This window comes from Salmo salar, chromosome 27, assembly GCF_965601325.2.
Source record: "Salmo salar chromosome 27, fSalSal1, whole genome shotgun sequence".
Taxonomy (NCBI): Eukaryota; Metazoa; Chordata; class Actinopteri; order Salmoniformes; family Salmonidae; genus Salmo; species Salmo salar.
Window position 1 is genome coordinate 46,402,501 of NC_138317.1, and position 21,255 is coordinate 46,423,755.

General features: G+C 46.4%; 1 protein-coding gene across 1 annotated transcript in view; it reads left to right on the plus strand.

The window, feature by feature from the left end:
- The window catches only part of LOC106590891 (angiopoietin-2), a 99,711-nt gene that overhangs the window by 64,007 nt on the left and 14,449 nt on the right, over positions 1-21,255 (plus strand). Inside the window, exons 7-8 of the mRNA XM_082970268.1 lie at positions 5,431-5,532; positions 15,650-15,816. Coding sequence (XP_082826394.1) covers positions 5,431-5,532; positions 15,650-15,816 — 269 coding nt within the window. The remainder of the gene's footprint in view (positions 1-5,430; positions 5,533-15,649; positions 15,817-21,255) is intronic.

Here is a 21,255-nt window from a genome sequence, read left to right on the forward strand (position 1 = left end):
ATACTTCCCCCTTCACTCCCACTAGGGAGAACAGAACATGTTAACAGGATGTTTTCACCATCCCACCTGGATCACAACACATGACAACCCCAGAATAATGTGTTCCCTCCTTCCCTCAGGCTTCTGAGACAACTTTTGAGAAGCTATATTTCCTACCCCTGGGGTGCCAGGATTTCCTCCCTCACTCTCCCCCTTCTCTCCACCATTCTCCTGTCGTTCCTCTTGGACGATGGAGATTTTCAGTTCATCATCCGTGTTTGTTGAAGGTAACAGGAAAGATAGAAGCCAGGCAGCCCGACAAGCGGCCCGACAAGCGGCCCGACAAGCGGCCCGACAAGCGGCCCGACAGGCGGCCCGACAAGCGGCCCGACAAGCGGCCCGAACGGCAGCCCGACAAGCGGCCCGACAAGCGGCCCGACAAGCGGCCCGAACGGCAGCCCGACAAGCGGCCCGACAAGCGGCCCGACAAGCGGCCCGACAGGCAGCCCGACAAGCGGCCCGACAGGCGGCCCGACAAGCGGCCCGACAGGCGGCCCGACAAACGGCCCGACAAGCGGCCCGACAGGCGGCCCGACAAGCGGCCCGAACGGCAGCCCGACAAGCGGCCCGACAAGCGGCCCGACAAGCGGCCCGAACGGCGGCCCGACAAGCGGCCCGACAAGCGGCCCGACAGGCGGCCCGACAGGCGGCCCGACAAGCGGCCCGACAAGCGGCCCGACAAGCGGCCCGAACGGCAGCCCGACAAGCGGCCCGACAAGCGGCCCGACAGGCAGCCCGACAAGCAGCCCGACAAGCAGCCCGACAAGCGGCCCGAACGGCAGCCCGACAAGCGGCCCGAACGGCAGCCCGACAGGCGGCCCGACAGGCGGCCCGACAGGCGGCCCGACAGGCGGCCCGACAAGCGGCCCGACAGGCAGCCCGACAAGCAGCCCCTGTGAGTCTGTGCAGAGCTCGTCTTAATAGAAACACTTAGAGAAAGAGATATCGATCATTGTCTCCTGAGTTCTTCCGCAATTGAAAAAAAATTATAGTAGGATAAATGTAGTTGGATAAATGGCCTTCCCGTGTGGCTCAGTTGGTAGAGCATGGTGTTTGCAATGCCAGGGTTGTGGGTTCAATTCCCACGGGGGGGGCCAGTATGGAGAAGGGGAAAAAAACAAAGAAAACATTTTTATGAAATGAGATGAAATGAAATGTCTGCGTTCACTACTGGAAGTCGCTCTGGATAAGAGCGTCTGCTAAAATGTAATGTAGATCAACTTGGATTTTTTTTCTTCTCACAAGGCCTTATACAGGATACTACCCTCTACATCAAAACCTTCAAACCAAATCAAAATTCTATACGTTAAAGCTTGATTTTGGACTAAATATACCTGAGTGGATTCTTACTACCAAGGATTATCTAGAAAACACTTCTAACAAACCAAAACCAGCAGAAGAAAAACAGCGGAAACCTGGAAATAACATCCAACACAAAACTGAGTAATGTTTGGTCTGAACGTACTTCTGAAGCCAGAAAGTAAAAGACAATAATCTCTAGGTATTTCTGTTATATAAAGCTTAATAAACAGGGCTACTAAGCTACCAAGCTGCTAGGACTGAACAGACCTGGCTGCATCTTCAATTAGCACTGAAGTGTGGAGTGAGATGTATGAAAACTCTTGAACCTAACAATGGCAGCAGAGTTTCCCAGCCTCCTCCACCCAAATGCAGAGGCCTGTGAAGCCCCCCTGTACCATGGTACATCCCAGCCTCCTCCACCCAAATGCAGAGGCCTGTGAAGCCCCCCTGTACCATGGTACATCCCAGCCTCCTCCACCCAAATGCAGAGGCCTGTGAAGCTCCCCTGTACCATGGTACATCCCTGTGCAGATGTCATCACAGCACAGTAACCCTTGGATATTAAAAACAACACTATTTACTAGACTGCTATAAAAAGGGGAATGTAAAGCAACTTAATTTTCCACACAGACCATCCCCTGGCATGGTACAGTGCTATATTAACCAGACCATCCCCTGCTACAGTGCTATATTAACCAGACCATCCCCTGGTACAGTGCTATATTAACCAGACCATCCCCTGGCATGGTACAGTGCTATATTAACCAGACCATCCCCTGGTACAGTGCTATATTAACCAGACCATCCCCTGGCATGGTACAGTGCTATATTAACCAGACCATCCCCTGGCACAGTGCTATATTAACCAGACCATCCCCTGGCACAGTGCTATATTAACCAGACCATCCCCTGGCACAGTGCTATATTAACCAGACCATCCCCTGGCATGGCACAGTGCTATATTAACCAGACCATCCCCTGGCATGGCACAGTGCTATATTAACCAGACCATCCCCTGGTACAGTGCTATATTAACCAGACCATCCCCTGGCACAGTGCTATATTAACCAGACAATCCCCTGGCATGGCACCGTGCTATATTAACCAGACAATCCCCTGGCATGGTACAGTGCTATATTAACCAGACCATCCCCTGGCACAGTGCTATATTAACCAGACCATCCCCTGGCATGGCACCGTGCTATATTAACCAGACCATTCCTGGCATGGCACAGTGCTATATTAACCAGACCATCCCCTGGCACAGTGCTATATTAACCAGACAATCCCCTGGCATGGTACAGTGCTATATTAACCAGACCATCCCCTGGCACAGTGCTATATTAACCAGACCATCCCCTGGCATGACACAGTGCTATATTAACCAGACCATCCCCTGGCATGACACAGTGCTATATTAACCAGACCATCCCCTGGTACAGTGCTATATTAACCAGACCATCCCCTGGCACAGTGCTATATTAACCAGACCATCCCCTGGCATGACACAGTGCTATATTAACCAGACCATCCCCTGGCATGGCACAGTGCTATATTAACCAGACCATCCCCTGGCATGGCACAGTGCTATATTAACCAGACAATCCCCTGGCATGGTACAGTGCTATATTAACCAGACCATCCCCTGGCACAGTGCTATATTAACCAGACCATCCCCTGGCATGGCACAGTGCTATATTAACCAGACCATCCCCTGGCATGGCACAGTGCTATATTAACCAGACCATCCCCTGGTACAGTGCTATATTAACCAGACCATCCCCTGGTACAGTGCTATATTAACCAGACCATCCCCTGGCATGACACAGTGCTATATTAACCAGACCATCCCCTGGCATGGCACAGTGCTATATTAACCAGACCATCCCCTGGCATGGCACAGTGCTATATTAACCAGACCATCCCCTGGCATGGCACAGTGCTATATTAACCAGACCATCCCCTGGCATGGCACAGTGCTATATTAACCAGACCATCCCCTGGTACAGTGCTATATTAACCAGACCATCCCCTGGCATGGCACAGTGCTATATTAACCAGACCATCCCCTGGCATGGCACAGTGCTATATTAACCAGACCATCCCCTGGCATGGCACAGTGCTATATTAACCAGACCATCCCCTGGCACAGTGCTATATTAACACAGACCATCCCCTGGCATGACACAGTGCTATATTAACCAGACCATCCCCTGGCACAGTGCTATATTAACCAGACCATCCCCTGGCATGACACAGTGCTATATTAACCAGACCATCCCCTGGCATGGCACAGTGCTATATTAACCAGACCATCCCCTGGTACAGTGCTATATTAACCAGACCATCCCCTGGCATGGCACAGTGCTATATTAACCAGACCATCCCCTGGCATGGCACAGTGCTATATTAACCAGACCATCCCCTGGCATGGCACAGTGCTATATTAACCAGACCATCCCCTGGCACAGTGCTATATTAACACAGACCATCCCCTGGCATGACACAGTGCTATATTAACCAGACCATCCCCTGGCACAGTGCTATATTAACCAGACCATCCCCTGACACAGTGCTATATTAACCAGACCATCCCCTGGCACAGTGCTATATTAACACAGACCATCCCCTGGCATGGCACAGTGCTATATTAACCAGACCATCCCCTGGCATGACACAGTGCTATATTAACCAGAACATCCCCTGGCATGGCACAGTGCTATATTAACCAGACCATCCCCTGGCATGGCACAGTGCTATAAGTCCAGACTTCCTGTATGTCGTGCAGAATTCTGCAAAAATATCCTCAGTGTCCAACGTAAAAAAACCAATAATGCATGAGGAGGAGAATTAGGCCGAGTCCCGCTAATTATTAAAAGCCATATAAATTCTCCAACCATATATAAGGAAGTGATTCCCAAACCTTCCATAACAAAGCCATCACCTACAGAGAGATGAACCTGGAGAAGAGTCCCCTAAGCAAGCTGGTCCTGGGGCTCTGTTCACAAACACAAACAGACCCCACAGAGCCCCAGGACAGCAACACAATTAGACCCAACCAAATCATGAGGAAACAAAAAGATAATTACTTGACACATTGGAAAGAATTAACAAAAAAACTGAGCAAATTAGAATGATATTTGTCCCTAAACAGAGAGAACACAGTGGCAGAATACCTGACCACTGTGACTGACCCAAACTTAAGGAAAGATTTGCCTATGTACAGACTCAGTGAGCAAAGCCTTGCTATTGAGAAAGGCCGCCGTAGGCAGACCTGGCTCTCAAGAGAAGACAGGCTATGTGCACACTGCCCACAAAATGAGGTGGAAACTGAGCTGCACTTCCTAACCTCCTGCCAAATGTATAACCATATTAGAGACATATATTTCCCTCAGATTACACAGATCCATAAAGATTTCCAAAACAAATCCAATTTTGATAAACTCCCATATCTACTGGGTGAAATACCACAGTGTGCCATCACAGTAGCAATATTTTGTGACCTGTTGTCACAAGAAAAGGTCAACCAGTGAAGAACAAACACCATTGTAAATACAACCCATATTTATGTTGATTCACGTCCTTTTTGTACTTTAACTATTTGCACGTCGTTACAACACTGTAAATAGACATAATATGACATGTATTTTGGAACGTGTGAGTGTAATGTTTATTGTCAATTTATATTGTTTATTTTAGAGAGATATATATATATATATATATATAGATAGATAGATAGATAGATAGATAGATAGATAGATAGATAGATAGAGAGAGAGAGCAAGCTCTGTGGGACCAGAGGTTTTCCTAGCGAAAGCATTGAGGGATAAACCTTTACATTCAGCAGACACTCATATAGATGTCATGGGCCCTGTTCAGGTGTTCTGTAACCAGAAGTGGGTTTACCTGTTCAGGTGTTCTGTAACCAGAAGTGAGTTTACCTCTACAGGTGTTCTGTAACCAGAAGTGGGTTTACCTCTACAGGTGTTCTGTAACCAGAAGTGGGTTTACCTCTACAGGTGTTCTGTGATATGAAGTGGGTTTACCTCTACAGGTGTTCTGTAACCAGAAGTGGGTTTACCTCTACAGGTGTTCTGTGATATGAAGACGAGAGGTGGAGGCTGGACCGTGCTGCAGCATCGTAGAGACGGAGCCGTGGATTTCCACCGTGGATGGAAGGATTACAAGATGGTACGTTCTCTAGAATTTAAACATAAAATGTCAACCAAGTCTTCTTTGGTAGGCCATTGTCAGCGGAGACCTCCTTCTGTATTTCATTGAAATAGTCGTCCACGAGGAAGGAGTGTCTGTTAAGGCAGACTATTTTAGACAAGGTTCATCTCAACCAGCAGATCATGGTAACAGGGTATTTTCCTGGATGTCATTCAAATATCTAACATCATTTGTGTTAATGAAGTCAGACCTTTTTTTTCCCCCCCAGTATTTTAACATGGAGGAAACTCTGTGTTTCTGGTAGAATGACATCTATCGAGTTTGAGCAATTTTTTTGTGATTGTAATTCAAAAGCAAGATCTCTGAATCAAAGGGGCAGTGTTATAACAGTATGTCAGTTCAGGAGGGGCAGTGGTTATAACAGTATGTCAGATCAGGAGGGGCAGTGTTAAAACAGTATGTCAGATCAGGGGGGGCAGTGGTTATAACACTATGCCAGATCAGTAGGGGCAGTGGTTATAACAGTATGTCAGATCAAGAGGGGCAGTGGTTATAACAGTATGTCAGATCAGGAGGGGCAGTGGTTATAACAGTATGTCAGGTCAGGAGGGGCAGTGGTTATAACAGTATGTCAGATCAGGAGGGGCAGTGGTTATAACAGTATGTCAGATCAGGAGGGGCAGTGGTTATAACAGTATGTCAGGTCAGGAGGGGCAGTGGTTATAACAGTATGTCAGATCAGGAGGGGCAGTGGTTATAACAGTATGTCAGATCAAGAGGGGCAGTGGTTATAACATTATGTCAGATCAAGAGGGGCAGTGGTTATAACAGTATGTCAGATCAGGAGGGGCAGTGGTTATAACAGTATGTCAGGTCAGGAGGGGCAGTGGTTATAACTATGTCAGATCAGGAGGGGCAGTGGTTATAACAGTATGTCAGATCAGGAGGGGCAGTGGTTATAACAGTATGTCAGATCAGGAGGAGCAGTGGTTATAACAGTATGTCAGATCAGGAGGGGCAGTGGTTATAACAGTATGTCAGATCAGTAGGGGCAGTGTTATAACACTATGTCAGTTCAGTAGGGGCAGTGGTTATAACAGTATGTCAGATCAGTAGGGGCAGTGGTTATAACAGTATGTCAGTTTAGTAGGGGCAGTGGTTATAACAGTATGTCAGATCAGTAGGGGCAGTGGTTATAACAGTATGTCAGTTTAGTAGGGGCAGTGGTTATAACAGTATGTCAGATCAGTAGGGGCAGTGGTTATAACAGTATGTCAGATCAGTAGGGGCAGTGGTTATAACAGTATGTCAGTTTAGTAGGGGCAGTGGTTATAACACTATGTCAGTTCAGGAGGGGCAGAGACAGATAGAGGGTTCAGGATTGGGGAGGCGTGGGATACAGACTGATCTGTGACCCTGGTTGTTTTGATAGGCCGTCACCCCTTGTTCCCATACGACACTCCCTGTTCTGTTGTTGCACCTGCACTCTCTCTGTCACTCCCTGTCTGTGTCCAACCTCCACACACAATTGTCACACATCAGAGACACACACACACACACACACCCTCACACATTACGTACTCCCCCTCATACACCCTGAGATCACACACTCATATCAGTCATGTCAGACCGACCGACCTTTCTGATTTGGTCAGGAGAGCCCACCATGTGGAGTACTGGGGGTCCATATGGGGCTCTGGTCAAACGTAGTGCACTACATAGGGAATAGGGTGCCATAGGGCTCAGGTCAAACGTAGTACACTATATATGGAATAGGGTGCCATTTGGGACTCGGTAACAGTGTTGTCCAATACTCAACACAAACCTGTCTTTAATGTTCTCACTGCCGTCAATAGTCTTGATAGCCAGAAACAACACACGGGAGCCAAATGCATGTTTCTCATTGAGATCCTTGACTTAAATTACAGTCTGAGGATACGAGGGGTTCTGCTCTGTGTTGTTGATTGAATCGCCACAGTTTGGTTGGGAAATGTAATGCTCAGAGGATCGCCGTTGCGACGCAAAAGCGATTTTCAAATCGTTTTTTTTTTTTTTTCAAGAAGAGTATTTTCACAAGTGGATGATAAATATTTGGCCCCAGTTGGAGCGTGGGAGTATGGGGCCTCTGTAGACGGAAGATAACGTGTGTGTCTGTCTGTGTGTGTGCGCCTGTGTGCGTGTGCCTGTGTGTCTCTGTGTCTGTCTCTGTGTCTGTCTCTGTCTGTCTGTCTCTGTGTCTGTCTCTGTGTCTGTCTCTGTGTCTGTCTCTGTGTCTGTCTCTGTGTCTGTCTCTGTGTCTGTCTGTCTGTCTGTCTGTCTGTCTGTCTGTCTGTCTGTGTCTGGGTTTCTTTCTGTGTGTGTGTGTTGAATCGTTTGACTGCCCAAACTGACCACACAATGTTTAACCAACATTAGTCCAACGTTAACGGTAATATCAAGCATTCTGGCCAGGTAATAAACAGTCCCAGACGTCATTCATATCTTCACGTTCACGTAAGAGCAATAACAAAGAAGGGCTATGACAGCCAGAGACCACAGAGAGACCACAGAGAGACCACAGAGAGACCACAGAGAGACCACAGAGAGACCACAGAGAGACCACAGAGAGACCACAGAGAGACCACAGAGAGACCACAGAGAGAGAGACCACAGAGAGAGAGACCACAGAGAGAGAGACCACAGAGAGAGAGACACCACAGAGAGAGAGACACCACAGAGAGAGAGACACCACAGAGAGAGAGACACCACAGAGAGAGAGAGTTAAGAGAAGTTTAGCTGTCTGTTGGAATGTTCAAAGAGAACTCTTCGAAATTCATTACAAAGAAGTTTACAAGCAGTACAGGGACTAACAGTCTGTAGTTGGTCAGAGATATATTTGTATTTGTATTTATATTTATATTTATCATGGATCCCCATTAGTTCCTGTCAAGGCAGCAGCTACTCTTCCTGGGGTTTATTATAGATCCCCATTAGTTCCTGCCAAGGCAGCAGCTACTCTTCTTGGGGTTTATTATGGATCCCCATTAGTTCCTGTCAAGGCAGCAGCTACTCTTCCTGGGGTTTATTATGGATCCCCATTAGTTCCTGCCAAGGCAGCAGCTACTCTTCCTGGGGTTTATTATGGATCCCCATTAGTTCCTGCCAAGGCAGCAGCTACTCTTCCTGGGGTTTATTATGGATCCCCATTAGTTCCTGCCAAGGCAGCGGCTACTCTTCCTGGGGTTTATTATGGATCCCCATTAGTTCCTGCCAAGGCAGCAGCTACTCTTCCTGGGGTTTATTATGGATCCCCATTAGTTCCTGCCAAGGCAGCAGCTACTCTTCCTGGGGTTTATTATGGATCCCCAGTAGTTCCTGTCAAGACAGCAGCTGCTCTTCCTGGGGTTTATTATGGATCCCCATTAGTTCCTGCCAAGGCAGCAGCTACTCTTCCTGGGGTTTATTATGGATCCCCATTAGTTCCTGTTAAGACAGCAGCTACTCTTCCTGGGGTTTATTATGGATCCCCATTAGTTCCTGCCAAGGCAGCAGCTACTCTTCCTGGGGTTTATTATGGATCCCCATTAGTTCCTGCCAAGGCAGCAGCCACTCTTCCTGGGGTTTATTATGGATCCCCATTAGTTCCTGCCAAGGCAGCAGCTAGTCTTCCTGGGGTTTATTATGGATCCCCATTAGTTCCTGCCAAGGCAGCAGCTACTCTTCCTGGGGTTTATTATGGATCCCCATTAGTTCCTGCCAAGGCAGCAGCTACTCTTCCTGGGGTTTATTATGGATCCCCATTAGTTCCTGCCAAGGCAGCAGCTACTCTTCCTGGGGTTTATTATGGATCCCCATTAGTTCCTGCCAAGGCAGCAGCTACTCTTCCTGGGGTTTATTATGGATCCCCATTAGTTCCTGCCAAGGCAGCAGCTACTCTTCCTGGGGTCCAGCAAAGTTAATGCCACATATCTATAGTACTAAATACATGTGTATGTGTGAGTATAGTGCATATGCTATCGTGTGTGTATTGCTTCACAGTCCCCGCTGTTCCATAAGGTGTTTTTTAATCTGTTTTTTTTTATCTAATTTTACTGCTTGTGTCAGTTACTTGATGTGGAATGTAGTCATGGCTCTATGTAGTACTGTGTGCCTCCCATAATCTGTTCTGGACTTGGGGACTGTGAAGAGACCTCTGGTGGCATGTCTTGTGGGGTATGGATGGGTGTCCAAGCTGTGTGCTAGTCGTTTAAACAGACAGCTCAGTACTGTCAGGGTTGTCGATGGTAATGGAGGACCAAAACGCAGCAGGTATGTGTACGCTCATCTTGACATTTATTAACTCAAAATGAACACACCAAAACGAAACGAACTTACGAACAACGAAACAGTCTTGAAAGGCTCACTCGGCTAAACACAGAACAATCTCCCACAAATACACAGACAAACACACCCAACTAATATAGGACTTCCAATCAAAGGCAACACCACACAGCTGCCTTCAATTGGAAGTCCACCCCAATTAACTCAACATAGAAATAGATTACCTAGACTAAACAGAATTACATAAACAAGGAACAGGGCCCAAAAACCCCGGAATACATAAATCAAATGCCCTTTTTAGAAAAACCACCACCCCGAACCACATAAACCAAATACCCTCTGCCACGTCCTGTCCAAACTACAATAACAATTAATCCTTATACTGGCCAGGATGTGACAGTACCCCCCCTAAAGGTGCTAACCCCGGAAGCACCTCAAATTAACAAAACCCCCCCCCAAAAAAAATAAATCCCCCTAACTAAAGGGAGGGAAGGGAGGGTGGCTGCCGTCAACGATGGCACTGTGCTACACCCCCCCTCCCCAACCCACCTATATCTGGAGGTGGCTCTGGTTCAGGCAGTTCCGGACAGACGACCCACCCCTGCAGCTCCAGGTAGACGGGCCACTCGGGCTGACCCGGAAGACAAATCGGGCCACTATGGCAGACCCGGAAGACAGTCGGGCCACTCTGGCATCGCCGGGCAGTCTGGCATCCCCGGGCAGTCTGGCATCGCCGGGCAGTCTGGCATCGCCGGGCAGTCTGGCATCGCCGGGCAGTCTGGCCACTCTGGCATCGCCGGGCAGTCTGGCCACTCTGGCATCTCCGGGCAGTCTGGCCACTCTGGCATCTCCGGGCAGTCTGGCCACTCTGGCATCTCCGGGCAGTCTGGCCCTGGCAGCTCCTGACTAGTGTGTGGCTCTGGCAACTCTTCACTGACGGGCGGCTCTGGCGATTCCTCACTGATGGGCGGCTCTGGCGACTCTTGACTGACGGGAAGTTCGGGCGACTCTTGACTGACGGGCAGTTCGGGCGACTCTTGACTGACGGGCAGTTCGGGAGACGTCGGACTGGGATGAAGCACTTGAAGCCTGGTGCGTGGTGCTGGTACTGGACGTACCAGACTGGGAACACGCACCTCCAAGCTAGTGCGGGGAGCGGGAACAGGACGAGTCGGACTGGGCTGACGCACTTCCAGGTCCGCACGAGAGACAGGAGCTGGAAACCCAGGGCTATGGAGGCGCACAGGCGGTCTTGATCTTACCTCCTGCACAACCCGTCCTGGCTGGATGGAACTAGTAGCCCTGTACGAGCGGGGTGCTTGTACAGGGCGGACTGGGCTGTGCAGGGGCCTGATGGTAGCTGTGCGTAGAGCAGGAGTTGGGTAGCCTGGTCCTTGGAGGCGTACCGGCGACCAGATGCGCTGCGCAGGCATCCTCCTACCAGGCTGGATGCCCGCTCTAGCACGGCACCTGCGAGGGGCTGGAATAACGCGAACCCGGACTGTGCGTGCGTATGGGTGAGAGTGCGCTCCTCAGCGAAACATGGCGCTCTCCACCTCATACGCTCCTCCATATAACCACGGGTAGCTGGCTTCCGGCTCTTCCTAGGCCTAGCCAAACTACCCGTGTGCCCCCCCCAAAAAAATTATTGGGGGTGCCTCTCGTGCTTCACCCTCAGCGCGTCCAAGGCCTCGTACCTCCACCTCTCTGCCTTGGCTGCCTCAATTTCCTCCCGTGGGCGACGGTACTCCCCAGCCTGGTGCCAAGGTCCAGCCCCGTCCAGAACTTCCTCCCAGGTCCATCTCGCCCGCCAGTCCAACTCGAAATCCCTTTTCCTCTGCTGCTTGGTCCTTAGTTGGTGGGAGATTCTGTCACGGTTTTCGTTGTGTTGAGGAAAGGAGGACCAAAATGCAGCGGGATTGTGTACGCTCATCTTGACATTTATTAACTCAAAATGAACACACCAAAACAACAAAACGAAACGAACTTACGAACAACGAAACAGTCTTGAAAGGCTCACTCGGCAAAACAAGAAACAATCTCCCACAAATACACAGACAAACACACCCAACTAATATAGGACTTCCAATCAAACGCAACACCACACAGCTGCCTTCAGTTGGAAGTCCACCCCAATTAACTCAACATAGAAATAGATTACCTAGACTAAACGTAGAATTACATAAACAAGGAACAGTGCCCAAAAACCCCAGAATACATAAATCAAATGCCCTTTTTGAAAAACCACCACCCCGAACCACATAAACCAAATACCCTCTGCCACGTCCTGACCAAACTACAATAACAATTAATCCTTATACTGGCCAGGATGTGACAAGTACATTCAACATGTCAATACCCCCGTTAGCGGGATAAATTTGACAACATCCAGTGAAATTGCAGAGCTCCAAATTCAAACTACAGAAATATAAATATTAAACATTCACGAAAATATAAGAGTAATACATCAAAATAAAGTTTAACTTCTTGTTAATCCAGCCACGGTGTCAGATTTCAAAAAGGCTTTACGGCGAAAGCACACCATGCGATTATCTGAGGACAGCGCCCCGCATACAAAATGACAACATGAACATGAAAGCCACTTTCAACCAGGCTGGTGCGACACGAAAGTCAGAAATTGCGATATAATAAGTGGCTTATCTTTGAAGATCTGCAAAAAGATGAAATCTCAAATGTCTCCGTGACACAATGAATGGTCGTTTTGTTCAATTAATTCCTTCTTTATATCCCCAAAATGTCAATTTATTTGGCGCGTTTGATTCAGAAATACACCGGTTCCAACTCGCCCAACATGACTACAAATTATCTAATAAGTTACCAACAAAAGACTAGAGCCCTTCAGAGTGACACGTACAAAGAACAGCACTACTTCTTCATTTCTCAAAAGAAAAACATAGTCTAATTTCTAAAGACTGTTGACATCTAGTGGAAGCCATAGAAACTGCAATCTGGGCCCTAAATAATCAGGATTCCCATAGAAATCTTTGAAAAACACAATGACCTCATTCTTCTTTCCCTGGATGGATTGTCCTCGGGGTTTCGCCTGCCAAATCAGTTCTGTTATACTCACAGACATGATTCTAACAGTTTTAGAAACTTCAGAGTGTTTTCTATTCACATCTAGCAATTATATGCATATCCTAGCTTCTGGGCCTGAGTAACAGGCAGTTTTCTTTGGGCACACTTTTCATCCAGACGTGAAAATACTGCCCCCTAGCCCGACGAACTTTTAAGGTGCTCCAAAGCTTTTTACTATCATTCTTTATTTAATTTATCTTGTATTCTTAGTGTAGTTTCTTCTTTTTTTTCAGTTTAGTCAAATTATTTCTCAATTTGCAATAAGTTTGCCAATCGGTTGTGCAGCCAGACTTATTTGTCCGGGAGGACTAGCAAAAAAACAGAGAAAAGGAAAAATCAGGCGCACAGAGTAACACGCTGGTTGACTTGACAAAACAAGACAAACTGGCACAGACAGACAAACACAGGTATAAATACCCAGGGGGATAATGGGGAAGATGGGTACACCTGGAGGGGGTGGAGACAAGCACAAAGACAGGTGAAACAGATCAGGGTGTGACAGTTTGCTCCTCCACCACAGACCAGCAAATATTCTTTACATCAATAACATAGGAATCATGTCACGCCCTGGCCATAGAGAGGTTTTTTATTCTCTGTTGGTTAGGCCAGGGTGTGACTAGGGTGGGCATTCTATGTTCCTTTTTCTATGTTCTTTATTTTCTATGTTTTGGCCGGGTATGGTTCTCAATCAGGGACAGCTGTCGATCGTTGTCTCTGATTGGGAACCATACTTAGGTAGGCCTTTCTCCCTCCTTGGGTTGTGGGAAGTTGACTTTGTTTAGGGCACATTAGCCTTTAGCGTCACGGTTGTTGGGTAGTGTTTATTGTTTTGTTCGGCGTCTGTTCCAGTAAAATGAATATGTACGCTCACCACGCTGCACCTTGGTCCTCTCCTTTCAACCGGCGTTACAAATCACTACAAAACCTATTCTATGACCTCTTATACACTATATTAGGCCCAGCCTTTGGAACTTTGGTTTTCCTAGACATGGCCATTATATTGTGATCACTACATTCAGTGGTTTTGGACACTGCTTTAAAGCACATTTCTGCAGCATTAGTAAAGATGTGATCAATACATGTTGATGATTTTATTCCTGCGCTGTTTGTAACTACCCTGGTAGGTTGACTGATAACCTGAACCAGGTTGCAGGTACTGGTTACAGTTTGAAGCTTTTCTTGAGTGGGGAAGCTTGATGAGAGCCAGTCAATATTTAAATCACCAAGAAAATATACCTCTCTGTTGATATCACATACATTATCAAACATTTCACACGTTATCCAGATACTGACTGTTAGTACTTGGTGGTCTATAGCAGCTTCCCACCAGAGCTTTAGGTGGCTTTAGGTGAGGCAGATGAACCTGTAGCCATATTACTTCAACACTATTTAACATGAGATCCTCTCTAATCTTTACAGGAATGTGGTTCTGAATATAAACAGCAACACCTCCACCATTGGCATTTCTGTCTTTTCTGTAGATGTTATAACCTTGTATTGGTACCTTTTATTGGTACCACAGGTATTATCTAAGTGAGTGTCAGAGACAAATGTAATCTGTTACTAGTAAATTATTGATTTCATGAACCTTGTTTCTTAAGCTACATATGTTAACGTGGGATATTTTGAGCACTTTTCTTCTGGGATGCTTGCTTGTTTTCATTGCTTTACTAGGAAGCTTAGTAGAAGTAGATATGCTCATGTTATTTATGTTAGTGCAGGGTGAGCTGCACACAGTGGACTTCCTGCTAGAGCATCACCGCCTCAGTGCTAACAGCATAAATATGGTTCATAGACACATGATTACTGAATACAACAGCTGTAGGATCAGCAGAGGCCTTCAGAGCAGTAAGAGGGACATACATTAGATTATTTATATTGTGATATCCAGCACCCCTGGTGTAATGTACATTTGCTGAAGCATTATGACAACTCTGGTTCACCATGGTAGGGATTAGCTGAGCTGGGCTTGGGTCATTGATAAGTCATTGTCTCAACGCGGCCTTATAATGCTGTGAAAGGATCCAGGAACTCAAATTATTTGGGTGGATTTCATCCTCCTCATAAAACGACCTTTGTTTCCAGAAGGTATCGAAATTGTCAATAAAGTTACTCCCACTGAGCTGCAATAATCACGTAGCCAGTTGTGAAGAGAAAGAATCCTGCTGAAGCGTTCAATGCCTCGATTCAGAGAAGGGCACAGGGCCAGATGTGATGGGTCTTTTATTAGTGTCTAGCAGAGTCAATCAGCTCTTTGAAATCCAGTTTCAACTGTTCAGAGCTGCCCATCATAATGTCATTAAAACCCACATGGACTACGATAGAATCGATTTCCATGTCCTGGTGTAGTACATTCAGGAGCAGCTCAGTAATGTAATTTACTCGAGCTCCCGGGTTAAGACATTGCAGTGTCAAGCAATACAGGGACTAACCGTCAGTAGTAGGTCAAAGAGTGACTGTCAGGAGTTATCAATATGTTAACATTTGCTTATTCAATTTCCTCAGTCAAAATCATTTAACTCTTCACTCACATTATCCCTCTTCATTCATCTCAAAGGTACAATGACATTTACATCTTAAGAACATATCTCTGTTGATGTCACCTGTCCCTCTGAAGGGACATTGTATCTTAATAACATATCTCTGTTTATGTCATATTTACCCTCTAAAGTTACATTTTTCTTTCATATGAACCTTCGTTCAGTTTGTCCTCTTTCTCTCACCGTACCCGATGCAGGGTTTTGGGGATCCCTCGGGAGAGTACTGGGCAGGAAATGACATCATCCACCTGCTGACCAGCTCTCAAGAGTACAGTCTCCAGGTGCAGCTGAAGGATGCTGAGGGGAACGAAGCTTACTCCCACTACAGTCACTTCTATATAGATGCAGAGGACAAAAACTACAGGTACCAGCATGCAATACACCCTTCCACAGTGGAGGCCAAGAGCTATCAGTCAAATCACAATCAATCAAATTTTATTTGTCACATGCTATGTAACCAACAGGTGTAGACTACTAGTGAAATGCGTAGTCCTAACAATGCGAGAGAAACACAAGGAATAAATACACAATGAGTAACGAATGAGAACTTGGTTATATACACAGGGTGCCAATGGATAGGACTACGAGGTCATTGAGGTGGATACTGTATGTGAATATACTGTAGGTAGGGGTAAAGGATAGATAATAGACAGTAACAGCAGTATACTGTAGGTAGGGGTAAAGGATAGATAATAGACAGTAACAGCAGTATACTGTAGGTAGGGGTAAAGGATAGATAATAGACAGTAACAGCAGTATACTGTAGGTAGGGGTAAAGGATAGATAATAGACAGTAACAGCAGTATACTGTAGGTAGGGGTAAAGGATAGATAATAGACAGTAACAGCAGTATACTGTAGGTAGGGGTAAAGGATAGATAATAGACAGTAACAGCAGTATACTGTAGGTAGGGGTAAAGGATAGATAATAGACAGTATACTGTAGGTAGGGGTAAAGGATAGATAATAGACAGTATACTGTAGGTAGGGGTAAAGGATAGATAATAGACAGTATACTGTAGGTAGGGGTAAAGGATAGATAATAGACAGTATACTGTAGGTAGGGGTAAAGGATAGATAATAGACAGTATACTGTAGGTAGGGGTAAAGGATAGATAATAGACAGTATACTGTAGGTAGGGGTAAAGGATAGATAATAGACAGTAACAGCAGTATACTGTAGGTAGGGGTAAAGGATAGATAATAGACAGTAACAGCAGTAGTATGTGATGAGTTACTGCAAAAAGGGTCAATGCAGGTAGTCTGGGTAGCTATTTGGTTAACTATTTAACTAGCTATTTAGCAGTCTTATGGCTTTGGGGGGTAAAAACTTTTCAGGGTCCTTTTATAGAGGTCCAGGAACGGCAGGGAGCTAGGCCCTAATGACGTACTCTGCCGTACACACTACCTACTGTAGGACCTTGCGGTTGGAATAAGGGGTTCATAGGGAACGAAGTCCATATGTAATCTTACATGTCAATCATAGTTAATAAACAGACATTTACAGTAAGTCAAATTTTATCTGATAATGCCTTGTAATTGTATCTGATGGGTTTGACTTTGATTTATCATCAGTGTTCCTATTGTGTTCTAAGTCTTCTGGAATGTGAGCGATGTCACAATCAGATTAGAATCCGAAACTAAAATGGAACTTTTGTTTAAGAGTTCTGTTTTTCTGAAAGGCGTACTAGCGTGGAAGTTCTTCCCGTTCAGACGTCCTTCAAACCTGCGATTTAAATGCCTTCCACTTTATCAAATCATCCACCATTATTCACACGTTAACTTTGCTTTCTTTATCGCCGGGTAGAAAGGAAAAAGGACGAAAGTAAAAGAAAAGTGAAGAGTAGATAATGTGGTCTGTCTTGAGGAACATCATGTGTCCATCTCTCTTTCCATCACTGCAGCTACCGTTGCCCCTGTGGCATCCCCTTACAGCTGAGGAAAACAGGAACAACATCTGCATCCCAAATGGCAACCCATTCACTACATAGTGCACTATATCTTTGACCAGGGACCATAGTGCACTATTTAGGGAATAGAGTGTCATTTGAAATGAAACCAAACAGTCAGCAGCAGCACGTGGCCGTGCCTGACAGGTCAAACAAATACCTGCTCCCAGGTGGTAGAGGCCCACTACTAAAGCCCTATGGTGGTATCTCTCTCTCTCCACTGCTAAAGCCCTATGGTGGTATCTCTCTCTCTCTCCACTACTAAAGCCCTATGGTGGTATCTCTCTCCACTACTAAAGCCCTATGGTGGTATCTCTCTCCACTACTAAAGCCCTATGGTGGTATCTCTCTCCACTACTAAAGCCCTATGGTGGTATCTCTCTCCACTACTAAAGCCCTATGGTGGTATCTCTCTCCACTACTAAAGCCCTATGGTGGTATCTCTCTCTCTCTCTCCACTACTAAAGCCCTATGGTGGTATCTCTCTCTCTCTCTCCACTACTAAAGCCCTATGGTGGTATCTCTCTCTCTCTCCACTACTAAAGCCCTATGGTGGTATCTCTCTCCACTACTAAAGCCCTATGGTGGTATCTCTCTCTCTCTCTCCACTACTAAAGCCCTATGGTGGTATCTCTCTCTCTCTCTCCACTACTAAAGCCCTATGGTGGTATCTCTCTCTCTCTCTCCACTACTAAAGCCCTATGGTGGTATCTCTCTCTCTCCACTACTAAAGCCCTATGGTGCTATATCTCTCTCTCTCCACTACTAAAGCCCTATGGTGGTATATCTCTCTCTCTCCACTACTAAAGCCCTATGGTGGTATCTCTCTCTCTCCACTACTAAAGCCCTATGGTGGTATCTCTCTCCACTACTAAAGCCCTATGGTGGTATATATCTCTCTCTCCACTACTAAAGCCCTATGGTGGTATATCTCTCTCCACTACTAAAGCCCTATGGTGGTATCTCTCTCTCCACTGCTAAAGCCCTATGGTGGTATATCTCTCTCTCCACTACTAAAGCCCTATGGCGGTATATCTCTCTCTCTCCACTACTAAAGCCCTATGGTGGTATCTCTCTCTCTCTCTCCACTACTAAAGCCCTATGGTGGTATCTCTCTCTCTCTCCACTACTAAAGCCCTATGGTGGTATCTCTCTCTCTCCACTACTAAAGCCCTATGGTGGTATCTCTCTCTCTCCACTACTAAAGCCCTAAGGTTGGTATCTCTCTCTCTCTCCACTACTAAAGCCCTATGGTGGTATATCTCTCTCTCGCCACTACTAAAGCCCTATGGTGGTATATCTCTCTCTCTCCACTACTAAAGCCCTATGGCGGTATATCTCTCTCTCTCCACTACTAAAGCCCTAAGGTTGGTATCTCTCTCTCTCTCCACTACTAAAGCCCTATGGTGGTATATCTCTCTCTCTCCACTACTAAAGCCCTATGGTGGTATCTCTCTCTCTCTCCACTACTAAAGCCCTATGGTGGTATATCTCTCTCTCCACTACTAAATCCCTATGGTGGTATCTCTCTCTCTCCACTACTAAAGCCCTATGGTGGTATCTCTCTCTCTCCACTACTAAAGCCCTATGGTGGTATATCTCTCTCTCCACTACTAAAGCCCTATGGTGGTATCTCTCTCTCTCTCCACTACTAAAGCCCTATGGTGGTATCTCTCTCCACTGCTAAAGCCCTATGGTGATATATCTCTCTCTCTACTACTAAAGCCCTATGGTGGTATCTCTCTCTCTCCACTGCTAAAGCCCTATGGTGGTATCTCTCTCTCTCTCCACTACTAAAGCCCTATGGTGGTATCTCTCTCTCTCTCCACTACTAAAGCCCTATGGTGGTATATCTCTCTCTCTCCACTACTAAAGCCCTATGGTGGTATCTCTCTCTCTCTCCACTACTAAAGCCCTATGGTGGTATCTCTCTCTCTCTCTCCACTACTAAAGCCCTATGGTGGTATCTCTCTCTCTCTCCACTACTAAAGCCCTATGGTGGTATCTCTCTCCACTACTAAAGCCCTATGGTGCTATATCTCTCTCTCTCCACTACTAAAGCCCTATGGTGGTATATCTCTCTCTCTCCACAACTAAAGCCCTATGGTGGTATATCTCTCTCCACTACTAAAGCCCTATGGTGGTATCTCTCTCTCCACTACTAAAGCCCTATGGTGGTATCTCTCTCCACTACTAAAGCCCTATGGTGGTATCTCTCTCCACTACTAAAGCCCTATGGTGGTATATCTCTCTCTCTCTCCACTACTAAAGCCCTATGGTGGTATATCTCTCTCCACTACTAAAGCCCTATGGTGGTATCTCTCTCTCCACTGCTAAAGCCCTATGGTGGTATCTCTCTCTCTCCACTACTAAAGCCCTATGGTGGTATATCTCTCTCTCTCCACTGCTAAAGCCCTATGGCGGTATATCTCTCTCTCTCCACTACTAAAGCCCTATGGCGGTATCTCTCTCTCTCTCCACTACTAAAGCCCTATGGTGGTATCTCTCTCTCCACTACTAAAGCCCTATGGTGGTATCTCTCTCTCTCCACTACTAAAGCCCTATGGTGGTATATCTCTCTCTCTCCACTACTAAAGCCCTATGGTGGTATATCTCTCTCTCTCCACTACTAAAGCCCTATGGTGGTATATCTCTCTCTCTCCACTACTAAAGCCCTATGGTGGTATATCTCTCTCTCTCTCCACTACTAAAGCCCTATGGTGGTATCTCTCTCTCTCTCCACTACTAAAGCCCTATGGTGGTATCTCTCTCTCCACTGCTAAAGCCCTATGGTGGTATATCTCTCTCTCTCCACTACTAAAGCCCTATGGTGGTATCTCTCTCTCTCTCCACTACTAAAGCCCTATGGTGGTATCTCTCTCTCTCTCCACTACTAAAGCCCTATGGCGGTATATCTCTCTCTCTCCACTACTAAAGCCCTATGGCGGTATCTCTCTCTCTCTCCACTACTAAAGCCCTATGGTGGTATCTCTCTCTCTCTCCACTACTAAAGCCCTATGGTGGTATCTCTCTCTCTCTCCACTACTAAAGCCCTATGGTGGTATCTCTCTCTCTCTCCACTACTAAAGCCCTATGGCGGTATATCTCTCTCTCTCCACTACTAAAGCCCTATGGTGGTATCTCTCTCTCTCTCTCCACTACTAAAGCCCTATGGTGGTATCTCTCTCTCTCTCCACTACTAAAGCCCTATGGTGGTATCTCTCTCTCTCCACTACTAAAGCCCTATGGTGGTATCTCTCTCTCTCCACTACTAAAGCCCTAAGGTTGGTATCTCTCTCTCTCTCCACTACTAAAGCCCTATGGTGGTATATCTCTCTCTCTCCACTACTAAAGCCCTATGGTGGTATCTCTCTCTCTCCACTACTAAAGCCCTATGGTGGTATATCTCTCTCTCCACTACTAAAGCCCTATGGTGGTATCTCTCTCTCTCTCCACTACTAAAGCCCTATGGTGGTATCTCTCTCCACTGCTAAAGCCCTATGGTGATATATCTCTCTCTCCACTACTAAAGCCCTATGGTGGTATCTCTCTCTCTCCACTGCTAAAGCCCTATGGTGGTATCTCTCTCTCTCTCCACTACTAAAGCCCTATGGTGGTATCTCTCTCTCTCTCCACTACTAAAGCCCTATGGTGGTATCTCTCTCTCTCTCCACTACTAAAGCCCTATGGTGGTATATCTCTCTCTCTCCACTACTAAAGCCCTATGGTGGTATCTCTCTCTCTCTCCACTACTAAAGCCCTATGGTGGTATCTCTCTCTCTCTCCACTACTAAAGCCCTATGGTGGTATCTCTCTCTCTCTCCACTACTAAAGCCCTATGGTGGTATATCTCTC